Source organism: Notolabrus celidotus, chromosome 6 (assembly GCF_009762535.1).
Source record: "Notolabrus celidotus isolate fNotCel1 chromosome 6, fNotCel1.pri, whole genome shotgun sequence".
Taxonomy (NCBI): Eukaryota; Metazoa; Chordata; class Actinopteri; order Labriformes; family Labridae; genus Notolabrus; species Notolabrus celidotus.
In genome coordinates this window covers 27,710,227-27,722,720 of record NC_048277.1, presented here as the reverse complement: position 1 = coordinate 27,722,720, position 12,494 = coordinate 27,710,227, and the positions used below count along the sequence as shown (strand labels likewise).

General features: G+C 42.1%; 1 protein-coding gene across 1 annotated transcript in view; it reads left to right on the top strand.

Annotated features, from left to right (window-relative positions):
* The window catches only part of LOC117814283 (A disintegrin and metalloproteinase with thrombospondin motifs 20-like), a 100,208-nt gene that overhangs the window by 1,862 nt on the left and 85,852 nt on the right, over window positions 1-12,494 (top strand). The window contains exon 3 of the mRNA XM_034685516.1: window positions 4,540-4,711. Within this exon, the coding sequence (XP_034541407.1) occupies window positions 4,540-4,711 (172 nt within the window). The remainder of the gene's footprint in view (window positions 1-4,539; window positions 4,712-12,494) is intronic.

Sequence of the window (12,494 nt, the reverse complement as noted above, 5' to 3'; positions counted from 1 at the left end):
TCGATTGACTAGCTTATCAATCACTTCTTTGCTTCTATATGACGCCTCTACATTTTAAAAAATACAAGGGATAGACTGTAGCAGCAGAAAGGCCATAATGAGCAGTCTGCTGGCCTAATCAATCACTCAATTGATAATGAAATTGATCAGTCAACACTTAACTGCTGGAAGATGCATCTATACCCAAAATGTATATTTCAAAGGAATGATGTCAGTCATCAGGTAATCCATTACTGTATTGATACTGATCAGCTGATTGGTTTAAGCAATTTTTCAGTCACACATGCCAAATTTTATTTTGTCCCAGCAACTCAAACTCCAGCAACCTAACTTCACATGAAATTGAAAACCTACATTTGGACTGTTGGTGGGACAGAACAAGCTGTTAAGGATTCTCCTTGTTTTTAACTTTTCATCCACTAAAGAAGTGATTCATGGAAGGTATAATTACGACATCACTTGTTAAAAAACAGAGATATAATTGTCAGTCAAAGCCCCAGACAGCAGATTGAATCGTTCAGTCTAAAGCAGCTTTTGGTTTTGATTGCCCCTCATCATATCTGTTTGATCTTACGAGGCTGTAATGGAGTTACTGGATGATAATGACTTTACAGCCTCATTATACCATATACCACATGAGGATCCTGATGCCTAGGTCTTTTTGTCTGCTGACTCCTGTGTGAGAGAATCTGATGAGTGTTGAAGGGGATGACTTCATGGGTCACATAAGGTTACTGGTCCAGGGGCAGGGGGTTGACCCCAGTTGCGCCAGACGGATTCTGGCGTGGGCTCTGTATGGTGGGGGTGCCTGGCTGGCCAAATGGACATAGACTGGAGGACCACAGCCTTGAAGTCAAACTCCCCTATCAGTGACATATTCCTTATTTTAGATAAGTGCACTGTGTACAATACCAGGATAGCATGTTTCTAGACTGGGTATCAGCTGAACTTTGAGGCTTTAAACTAGTGCATTCACTGTGTTTGGAGGTATTGTGCTACATTATGATAAAGATATCATCAGTTATCTGCAGTTATTCCCATTCAGAGTATTTTTTTTAGGGAGAGAGGTTAAATTAAATATTTTTTCTTGGATGTAAACCAATTTAAGACAGTAGGTTTGCTGAAATGATCCGGGTAATAAGAACTAAATTGCCCCTTTGACCAACTGTGATGTACGACTTGCTTACCCAAACATGTTTGCATCCTTTTCAAAGCAATCTCTGTTGCCTATCTGCATCATCACTCAGTGAGAAAGACAGGACAATGGAAACAGCACCAGTGGCTATTGGGTCATAAATGTGTCCATATCTGATCACAGGGGCTTCATGGTCGGGCACATTTTGTTGGGATGAGGTCATTAAGGAATGATTAAGCCCTAAAACAAAGGGGTCATCCAGAAAAAAAGCAGGTTCCCCTTTGGTCCATAGTTGTTCAAAGCTGTCCCCAGGGGTGAATCAGGGAGGCGGGGTGAGGAGCTTTTGGCCTTTTCAAAGTGAGCTGTGACGGGCAGGAAAGAGTAGAAAACACTGTGAGGAGGACACAACTGCCAATGAAGGTTGTTTGGGGCTTAAGCATTGCTCACAGCGTGGGAAACGTTAGTTCCTGAAGGAGCTCTTCTTAGTTCACTCACATAATAGAAGTGTGTGGTGAGTCAGACTGTCCTGAGAAATTATCTTCATTCCTTCATTCTAGCACCAAGTATTGTACCACTGTGTAAAGATCAGGCTCATGACACCTTTATGTCCTATTCAACTTTCAGATTGACTGTGACAGTACATTACTTTGTCATGACTCAGCACCAACAGAGTTTCAAAGGTGTCTTTGTGGGATTTAATAAAACAGCTGTGTGCTAACAGTCACTCCATCCGTGTCATGTTGGAGACCTGGCTTCATAAAGGGAGTCCCTTAGTTGTAAGGTCCAGTTCAGCACCCACTACTGAACAGTAACCTTTGTGTCTGTCCAAACTTTTGCCAGATTTGCTGCTGAGCTAATGCTGGGAAACCCTGAAACTCTGCCCCCTTCATTGACTAAATAGAGCATTTGTCTGTTCAGCCTCCTGTTAACACCGCATGAGAACTTTAGAAAGGCTCAACTGTAATCATCCAATTAAAGTTAACTCAACATAGATAGTGATTTACAAGTCACAGGTAAACATCTACCTGTTGTAACACTGTGTAAATCATTTAATCACTACAACAGTAATTCTAGTAAGGCTGCAACTTTCTCATACTTAAGATCCAAAGTTCTTGTGTTTAAATGTTTGTCATGTTTAACAATAATATGAGACAAAAAAAGTTCCTGGAGTTTCACAAGAAGGACATTTAATAATCTGTAGTTATCACAACTGGGTGATCTCCATCTGCTGGAGAGCATGGTTACAACTAATACTGTTTGCTCCCTCAAGTGGTGTCATAGCACTTAAATGTGATGCTTTCTATAGGAGTTGAACTCGTACAAAACTTATAACGCTATTGATGCAGGTTAAATTCCCAAATTCTTCCTATTGACTTGGTAAGATGAGCTCCATAAAAGGCACCTGTTCAGGAAGATAAAGAGATTAACCAATAAATGAGATAGTTTAATGTCCAGGAAAGTGTTTTTCCCATCATGCTTTGTGCTTGAAAGAACAGTCTGGTACTAAGAAGGACAACCTAATGGTTAAGTTGTGCACCCATGTAGCGGATGGCCCAGGTTTGTATCCACCCTGTGGCTTCCTCCCCACATGTCATTCCCCCACTCTCTCCCAGTTTCCTACACTTTCCACTGTCCATTCCTCTATAAAATAAAGGTGTTAAAGCCCACAAATATAACTTTAAGAAATAAAAAAAATAATAATAAAAGAATGACAACCTTGTCACAATAACTGAAATTGCATTTGTCTTTGAAAGGACATCATTCCTGACAGGTCTGTAAAAATACTGCAGCTGTAAGCAGTAATTCAGATCTGAAATAAACACGTTCATTTCTTTAAATCAAAGGCAATTTTGTCCCTTTTGGCACACCATGGTTAAAATTCTGCAGCTTATTCTTGCTTTGAGCTGCTGCCATGTTGGGAAAAAAACACACCACTGTACTTTTGAATGGCACATTTCAGTTTAAAAACTTTCAGATGACTAAGTTGACAAGTCAAAAGTTATATGCACTTAATATGATGTTTGAGCTACAGCCTATGAGCTAAGCATACAGGTGCAGCAATCAGATTGATGTCAACGGGTAACTGCATCAGAAAAGCCAGCAGAACACTACTTTGGAGTGTGTAAATCAAGCATGGATGAAACTAAATAAAAGAAGCTAACTCCAGTGCTTGATAAATGGGTGGCAACAGACTTAGCTCTAAGGGCTGTTCTCAGGTAAAAAAAAAAAATCTACAAGCCAAGATTATAAAATACATTTAATTGCAATGTTTCCAAATCAATGCACTGGTAAGAATTGTTTTACAGTGTCAATACAGAGTAAAAAGCTCAACTGTTGAAATTAACTATTAATTGCAATTTAAAAATTGTAATGATTACCAGTCCTAAAATATACTCATAACACTCAACTGTGACTGCATTCTGTAAATGTGAGTAATTCCTGCATTGTGGAAGGAGTTCAATTCCACCAATTTGGCTTTTCAGAACTCAAGAAATGGTTGTATTGCAGGACAGGATCACAGGCACAGGGCAAAGATAAACATGAAGTCTCTTTAAGGTCCGTTGGTATAGTTATTTCCATCCACATGTTTTCATAAGCATAACACTGCAGACGTGGAACACATGTAACACTCAACTCCTGTAGTACTTTCGAGGAAGCATTGCCAGCCAACTAATCCTTCACCCTTTGAAAAGCAGAGAGGAAAAGTACACATACAGTTTGGACACGTTTTCCGTATCCGATTTGTATGTTTTCCATCGTCAAACGTCCGTCACCTGTGGGGACGGCTGTGGAATAATGTTGCCTCAAAGATAACATTCCAGTGTCCAATATCCTGTTTAAGTGTGCGCATGAAATTACCATACAAACACCATTGTGCCTCATGGCTGAGTGAGCTAAGAAGCTTTGTGAGGGACTCAGCTGCCAAATCAATATTAGCATTCCTCTGTCAGCAGCTCTGTCCATGTATGATGATGTCACTCCTTCCAGTGTCAGTTTGTGAGGGGAAATGCATTTCCACAGTCAGATTATGCGTACTGACCTAACAGCCTTTGCACAAAAAGGTGTGAACGGAAAATAATGATGACTTACCTGTGCGTCAATATAAATAAACGCCTCAAATATCTTGAGATGTTAATATTGATGGTTGCTAGTTCAACAATTGTTGACAGGGAGGCTTTATAGACATTTTCCGACCTTTCTTAGTCAGCGTTTTTTTTTCAAGGGCAGCTGTCAACTGAGCTTGTTCAAAAGTATGGAAATAATGAGTACAAATAATGAGTGTTCCCCAAGGGCAACACAGTATGACTCCATGACTGCTGTTAGACCACAGCCAGTTTAAACAATGCCCTGATGTGCTTCAAACCAAATCCATCAATGACATCTCCTTTTTTCCCCCTCTCTAGATTGGAACATTTACTACTCAACATGGAGAATACTTCTTGGAGCCTCTTTTAAATGCTGCAGAGGAGGAATACGATGAAGAGCACAACAAACCTCACCTTGTCTATCGGCACGAGAGGAATAAGAACATCACCAACACTAACAACAACAACACAAAACCCTGTGCTGCCTCAGGTAACAGACTGCCTAACTACACTGCGTGTAACCACTGTCTGTCTGACGTTTGCCTCCTAACATTTACCTCCTGATGACCTGCCTTCACTTTCTGAATCAAAGCAATAAACCTTACCTTGAAATGTAAATTATACTCAGTCATGCTCTTTGGCTGTCAAGTTACCCAGACAGTTTCTGCCTTGATTGAGGGGTGTTAAGGAAAAATTCTCAGCCTAATTAAAGTAAATATGTTCCAGCATTGCCTGGTGTTTTCATTCATTTTCTGCTTCAGCATTCTATCCCCAGTCTATGGCAGGAGGTCAAAAGGATGGAGAAATCCCTTTTTAGTTGCACTTGCAGTGAAAAGAACTGGAGAGGTTTTCTGCTTGGGAGGCTGCTCAAAAGTTCCCCCTAATAGAATGTTTATGGTTGATGCCTATGGGTGGTGGAGAGGCCCTCAAGAGAAGAAGCGGGGTGACCAAGTAGAGTTCACCAACGATGAAGGGCCTCAGAGTCCTTGTCGCAGGGTGCTCCTTGGGCGGCCTTTGTAGCGCGATGCAATAAATCTTTTATATGCGGACTGCTTGATTTGCTTGTTGTCTGAACCCGGCTTTTGTCGCCTGGTGGTTGCCATTGTTTGTGGCGGTGGTTTAAAGAAGTTGGGCTGACCTGATGGGCCAGGCCAATACCTCCTTAATATGCTTTGTCCTTTCACTCTCTTGGTCTGTGTGTGGTAAACAGAGACTGAGAAATCTGGAGGGTCTCTCAGCCCCTACTCTTGCTCTCTTTTTAACACACTCTCTCTGAAGAAGTGGTTGGGTAAAAGCTTGGTGAATGACCCCTGACTTTTGACATCCTTGGAACATTCATTACTATCTTGAGTTGGTCTTAACTTGATTTCTTCACCGATACTAATAACAGTATTAGGTATCAGCAAGTATGCCAGTCGACGAACCAGTTAGCTTCCTTAAAAAATGAATTGGTTCAAGGGAAATTACTACTGGACAAAAACATAAAACAATTGTTTGGTGCCAGTAGACAATGAAATGCTGATCTTAGCAAGGAAATTGTAAGCAATTCTCATATTTAGGTATTGCAATGGGTATCAAGAGGCAAACATAGTCAGTAAAACATCTCTATTGTCATCATTCTGTTGTTGATGTTGTCTTAATCAGTTATATCCTGAGTTTTCACCCCATAATCTTAACTATACACCCACATACTCGATGTTGAAATGATATTACATGTAAAGCAGGAGATAGAAGGCAGTCTCACCAGACACCTATAGGCGCTCATCAAAGGGCAGGACGTAAACAATGAGCAGCAGCTTTAAAAGAGTCTGGGGCTGTTGGGTGTCCCAGGTTAAGGCTCCTCAGCTTTATCAGATAGGCCGCTCTCCAGATGCAGCGATAAATGGGCTCTTTGAAGGCCGTACTGAGCCAAGACTAACAGGCCTGTCCTGTCTTTTTATGGAAAGGAGTGCAGTACACGCTGCCATGAGCAGGTTAGATATAAACACTGGCTTGGCCAGTGTCGTTCTGCTTGCAAAACACTCATGGTAGGAGCTTCTGGTGTTGGATTGGATATTTGCCTTGTGGCTTTGGACTGTAACATTACAGTCTTTGACATCCAGCTCTGTGTACCCTGTAGGTCTTCCTTTCTGTTTCATCCATAGACAGTATAAATAATGGACGTAGTATCCGTGTCGTCACCCATCTGTTCCTGAGCGCTGTTTTGAAGCCAATCGGTGGCCGCCGCCATATTGGAAATGCGGAACTTAACAAGTCAAATTGTCACCTGAGAAAAAAATTCACCCCCTGTACAGTGTGTGCCGATATAGGAATTAGCTATGAAGACCCAAGCTGTTTTTTGAACCAGGCTGTCAACATGTTTATTAATGCTGCAAAGATCGTCCTTTTTGAATTGGTGTCTATGTGATTTCCAGTGTTTCCGCAGCCAGCCTCTAGCGGATTCTCGATGAATTGCAGTTTATAACACTTCTGCATGGGCTTCATTGTTTGAGACCGGAGGTTGCCTCTTGGTTTCATCTAGTCGTTCTTTTTCCGATGCTCCTCATCAGACTGAATCAGTGTGTCATCTAACAACAAGTGTCTGCTGCCTAACAGTTTTTCAGGTGGTCAAATACATAGGCTAAGGAGCTACCAGTTACTGCTTTGTGATGCCCCTAAAGAGTAGGTAAACATCATAAGTACATTCATACATGACTACAAAATCAACACCACTCTGATAAACCGATTTTAAAACATTGATGATCCTTATAACTCTGAAAAGATTGTTATGTTTCATATGTTTCGATGTATGTAAGGGATGTAATGTATGTGAAGGGGATATTATAGCAGAGACCTTAGGGGGCGAGAAAAGACAATGGTGTTCTATCAAGAAATAGCAGACAATTGCTATGTGTGACTGGCCAATCAGAACTATGTTTTAAACACAGCCTTGTAAGAACATGGCTACTGCATTTGATTTAGCTATACCTTGAGGGTTAACAGAAAAGATACTTTTGAGTGTATGTAACTTTATATTGGCTTTGTACAGATCTGTATTCAATAGAACTCGTTAAAGTCAACTGAATCAAAGCAAGATAGGACACTATAGTTTCTGATTTATCTCATCACATAAATGATGGACTTGGGAAGCAGTGGTGTTAGCAGGGGGCAGATTCCTTTCCCAGTATCTCCTCTTTTTGAGGAGCTATAAAAACACTCTGCATCCGTCATCTGAAGCTCTTTCTCTTGTCCTAAATCAAAATGTAAGCTGGAGTTGTAGTACAGAGGGGTTTGAAGCATTAGAGGCCCAGCAGGTCGGAAACATACCTTCTACCTTCCTCAGTTGAAACACATGGAAGTAGCAACAATGTCCCATATCTGTTAAGCAGGCTAACCTTAGTCCTTGTACAAAGACATTGTTTTGCAAAACCTACTTACTTCTGTTGCTTCATATCTTTTCTGTGCTGTAAAAGAAAACATCTTTTTGAAACCAACCGAGATGAAACAAGCTGCGTTTTATCAAGCGGACCTCCAGGAAACAAAATGTGTATCAGCAGAAAGATAGCTCTGGTGAGATAAGCCTTTCCCTCCCTTATAGTAGAGTCTTGTCTTAGCAGCAGACAGCGCCAGAACAACAAACTGGGACTTCTGTGTCTATTGAGGCTGTAAGAGTTTCCAAAGTTTGTACAGTCCCTGCACACTTCAGCAAAAATGTGTTGAAAGGAAAGGAAGGCAATGTTTCAGCCTGAATTTCAGATGAACCTCAGCTTTTAACCGCTTGTCATCTCTGACACGACATGCTTGACCTTTTTCCTATGTATGCTTCCACTACCTGTGAAGTGTCAGCAATATGAGTGCCACGATAAGGGCTTTTAAAGTGTTACCTTGATGCAGAATGATCTTTTGTTATTTCAGCAGTCATGACATGGTTATATACCTGTCTTCAGCTACTTTTCTTCGCCCTGTGTGTTCATGAGCTGTTGACACAACACCACCACATCATTTCATATCATCTTATGAATGAATTTAACTTTATATGCTTTTCAGAATAATCAGGAGAACGATTCCAAGAGAAAAGACTGTGAATCAGAAATGTATGACAAAACCAAAAACTCTGGAAAAAATAGATACAATTTTGTTCTGAAAGGTCAACATTTCTCTCAACTGTATCAGTCTTCACTCTGTCAGCCAACCTGGGTGGCTTCCTTGTTGTTGAGAATACCTAGGGAGCTGTTGAGTGGGTGATTAATGTTTTAAAGTCACAGAGTGCCTTGTTGTACCCAGTTCTGGCTTTTAAAAGCCTCTGGGAAAGCAGCTTACAAGGCTCAGATCACAACAATGCTCCGACCTTTAATGACACATTCTACGGGGTATCTGTCTAGCTGAGCTCGCATGTGAATCCCTGCGTCGTCCTGAGTTAGAGATAGCCACAAAGATGAGGGTGGCTACAGATAGGGGCAGATTCTTCTCTCATTCTCTGCCCTTTGCTTTCTAAAAAATCCATGTGACGACTAGCAGAAGACTCAGGGGAAAGGGAGCTGTGCAGTATCTCTTTCTTACAGTTGTTGGCTGTGTTTCAAAGCTGTGGGGTGTCATATTTTGTCTGCATTAGAAACAGTGAATCGAATACAGACAGCTTGACAGCAAACATTACCAGCTGAAAACCCAAACACCAGTGTTGCCGTGTTGGCTCACAGGCGTTTCACCCAATTTCTTGATGGCTGGCTGAGGGCAGAGGGACATCAAAGTGACAGGCTTTGATGTGGCAGTACTTGGCACCCATGGCATCTATGCCCCCTGACCCTCAACACAATCACTGTATAGGATTCCCCCCTCAGTGCCCACTGTGTATACATGGTAGTTCAAATGCTAGCATCAGGTTTTTGGTCAATGGGTTCATTTACATGGAAAAACTGCCCTCCCCCGCCTGGGGTTTGAACTAGCCGACTTGAATCGCTGCCCGCTCTCCCTTTGCGCTTTCATGTATGTGAATGGAGGCACTTGTTGATTGTGACCTCACTTCCCTCTTTGTTTGGAGTCACTCACTGGACGGGTGGATGTGACCTTGAGTTTTTCCACTCCTAGAGGTGCGTGGTTACAGGGATTGCTGGCTTGTTTCCTGGTCTTCAGTTGGAGCTGCGTGTGCATCAAGCTCTTTGTGTTCCTCTTAACTCCAGTTCTTGACAAGGTCCAGGAAAGGTGGCCAACCAGAGTGTGATGGACTGGCGCTGATCACTAAGACAACCTCTCTCACCTTCAGGGTTCAGCTTTAGAAAGTGTAGGGCTTCTAAATGTCAAATGGCTCCACAAGGCTTAGGCTTGCTCTGTGCCCTCATGCCCTCTGGGTGGACTGAACCTCCCCCCCTTCCAGGAAGTACCTATTGTTGCTTAGGAACAAAGTTTGCTTTGGGCCTTTTTGTGTATGTGTTGATAAGGTTTTCTTGTGAGTGTGTTTGCATCCATCAGGGGTGCATGTCAACTCTCTGAGACGAGGTGTGCCACAGAGAATTGGGAATTGCTGAGCAAGCAGGGCAGGGGGAATGGAGAAAGGAGCTCCTTTCTTTATGGGTCTGAGCAGTCCCGGCCTGCTCTGCATGTGCCTGTCGATTCTGCAGCAGAGCTTGGCAGAGGCCCCAGACTTTTTCCCAAACTCCCACTGACTGCCTTTCTTCTTTTACACCTGCTTCTCTACAGAAGCATTCTCACCCACTGCCTCACTATTGGCCTTCAAGTCCTGCAAACAATTTCTTTTGGTTTCGAATCAAACATAGTAATGTCAATCAATGTCCAAACTGTCCAACGAGTTAAAGATATACTTTGCCATACATTTACTGCAATGTTGAAAAGCTTTCCCTTCAGGCATGATGCCTCATCTCATCATTTCCTCTCTTTTCATAACACAGACTGATGCACAGTGCAAGCAGCTAATAATATAGTTTGATGCTGTCATTGTCATCTGATTTTAGAATAACAGATACTCTGGACAGGACCGAGCAGGACTGGGCAGCTACAGACCGTCGTAACTTTAATAGCTGCCATGTGTCGGCCTGCCCCGAGGCCTCAGCCCCATTGAACCCAACATGTTGTGTTGTCTCGGGAGTTCCCGTGACAGATTCCAGCTGAGGCTATTTTCTGCCACTGTGCACTGTCTGGGCATTCTTAACAGATGGGGACTGATTGGAACTGTTGGAGCAACTTGAGTGACAGTGACTTACTGCATGGTGGCCAGGGTGACAGTCTGAGGTGAGAGGGAGTGACAGGTGAGCGACAGTTTCCCACTGAGAGGGACTGAGGAGAGACGGTGCTGAGAGCTGGCCGGTGAACATCAGTGCCATCACCTATGGCTCTGGCGGTTTGTCATCCCAAAGGCCAGACTGCGCTCCAGACAGAGGGCCTTTTTTGTTTTTACCATTGCAAAAGTATTTCTGTCTGGCTTTGGAAATATGGGAGATGAAACTGGTTTATCCATCCTGTATTGGAAGAGAATTACCCCATTGACTTGCCAACCTCCACGGCTTTACTAACAGTCAGTCAGTTTTTAGGTGTGTAGGGCCAAATCAAAGCAAAAGTTATCCCATGATAGATAAAGATCATACGAACATGTTATCCATCAATCGGCATGCACTTAGAAGGCAGAAACCTCAAGCAGAACCAGACTCACTGGTTGTCAGCCATCTGCTGCTACCGTATTGGTTGATTACTTTCAGCTAAAGCTCCAGCTGGACTAAAATTCTTAGTCACTTGAACAGAAGTTTAAATTATTTCTAACCAACTGGTCCAAAGTCAAGAAAACAGTCAAGATTAAGCACAATTTATTAAACATGTTCCAACACGGGATTGCAGAGTCAGCAAGTAAACAATTTACTGATTTTGAGTGTGGCTTACATTAGCAGAGCTAGCACCACAAGCCAGGTTAACACCTACATCCCATCGCTGGTTACACAGTTAAACAAATCACAACCTTTTCTTCATTTTCTAGATTAAAATACTGCCAACCCGTGTCGGTCTATGAGATGCCACATGTCATTTGTGCTTTTTTACATCCAGGTCATAGAGCTTTATAATGTAACCATAGCCTTTGCCTGGAGCTACAGGTTTTGCTATGGCGGGTGGCAGTACTACAGCTGAGAGACAACACGTGACAGGACATTTCAAGCCTACAATAATATAATTTGTTATATTTTATTAACCCACTAGTAATTTGGGGAAGACAAGGAAGGGTGATGACGTTAAATAGCTCACCGACTAAACAAGGACACACTAGTGTTGAATTCACAGTCGTTAGTTATGTTTGAATTTCGTCTAAGAAGGGCTTCAACTTGGTTCTTGATACTGCAGGTTTTTATTCGTCTTGATTGTGACTCATCAAAGAAGTTTCTGGCGACACTACTTCAACAAAGTGTATTTGGAGGTGGTTCTGTTCCCAGTAGTTTGTGAGTGCAACATTATCATTGCAGACAGGAATGGTGGCCAAAACTAATTAAATAAGATCAAAGTTGTAATTAACCAGAGTTTTCCTTTAACTGCACTTTTTAATGTTCTCATTAGACTCCGCAGACAGAGCTATGTTAATTGTTGGCTTTATGACGCTGTGGTTTTCAGAAGCTTCCCGCCCTAAATTTACACTGTAACCTAAATCCTCATGAAATAGAGAATGTTTTATAATAAGAGTAGGAATGAGGAGTGTGATTGTCAGAAAAAAGTATGAAATAGTGGCAGTATGCTCCCAAACTGTCTTCTCAGACATAGACATAATTAAATGTTACTAAGTTTGTATATTTGGTTTTATTCCATCCAGTCATACAGCAATCACTGAATCTAATGGATGAATTTCTTTAACCTCAGTTTGATTCGTACAAAAGAAAACACTCCAGCCCTCTTCCCATCATTAGGCGTCCAGATCCATATGTAGTGTTTTTTCTCCCTGGAGGAGGTCTGCTACTCCAAACACATTCTCCAGCTGACCACCATGCTGTCTCTAGCATGTCTCTGAACTCAAAATAACAACTGCGCTCTGAGAGCACTGTAAGTGCACAAAGCCTACCGTCTTCCAATAAGGTCAAAAGCCGCGCCACTTCACTTTGAAAAGCCTTCTTCAACAGCAACAATTAGCTGCCTTTGCTTCTCTCTGTCTAGCCACAGAATTGCACTTAATTGTGCCTCTGTCTGCGGTAGTTTCAACATTTTTACCTTCTTCAGTTTAACCGCGGTAACCAAAGTGTCTGACCTTGTATAGAACCAAAGCACTACCTATACTCACTGTAAGGTATACTGTCTATTTAATTGGCACCCAG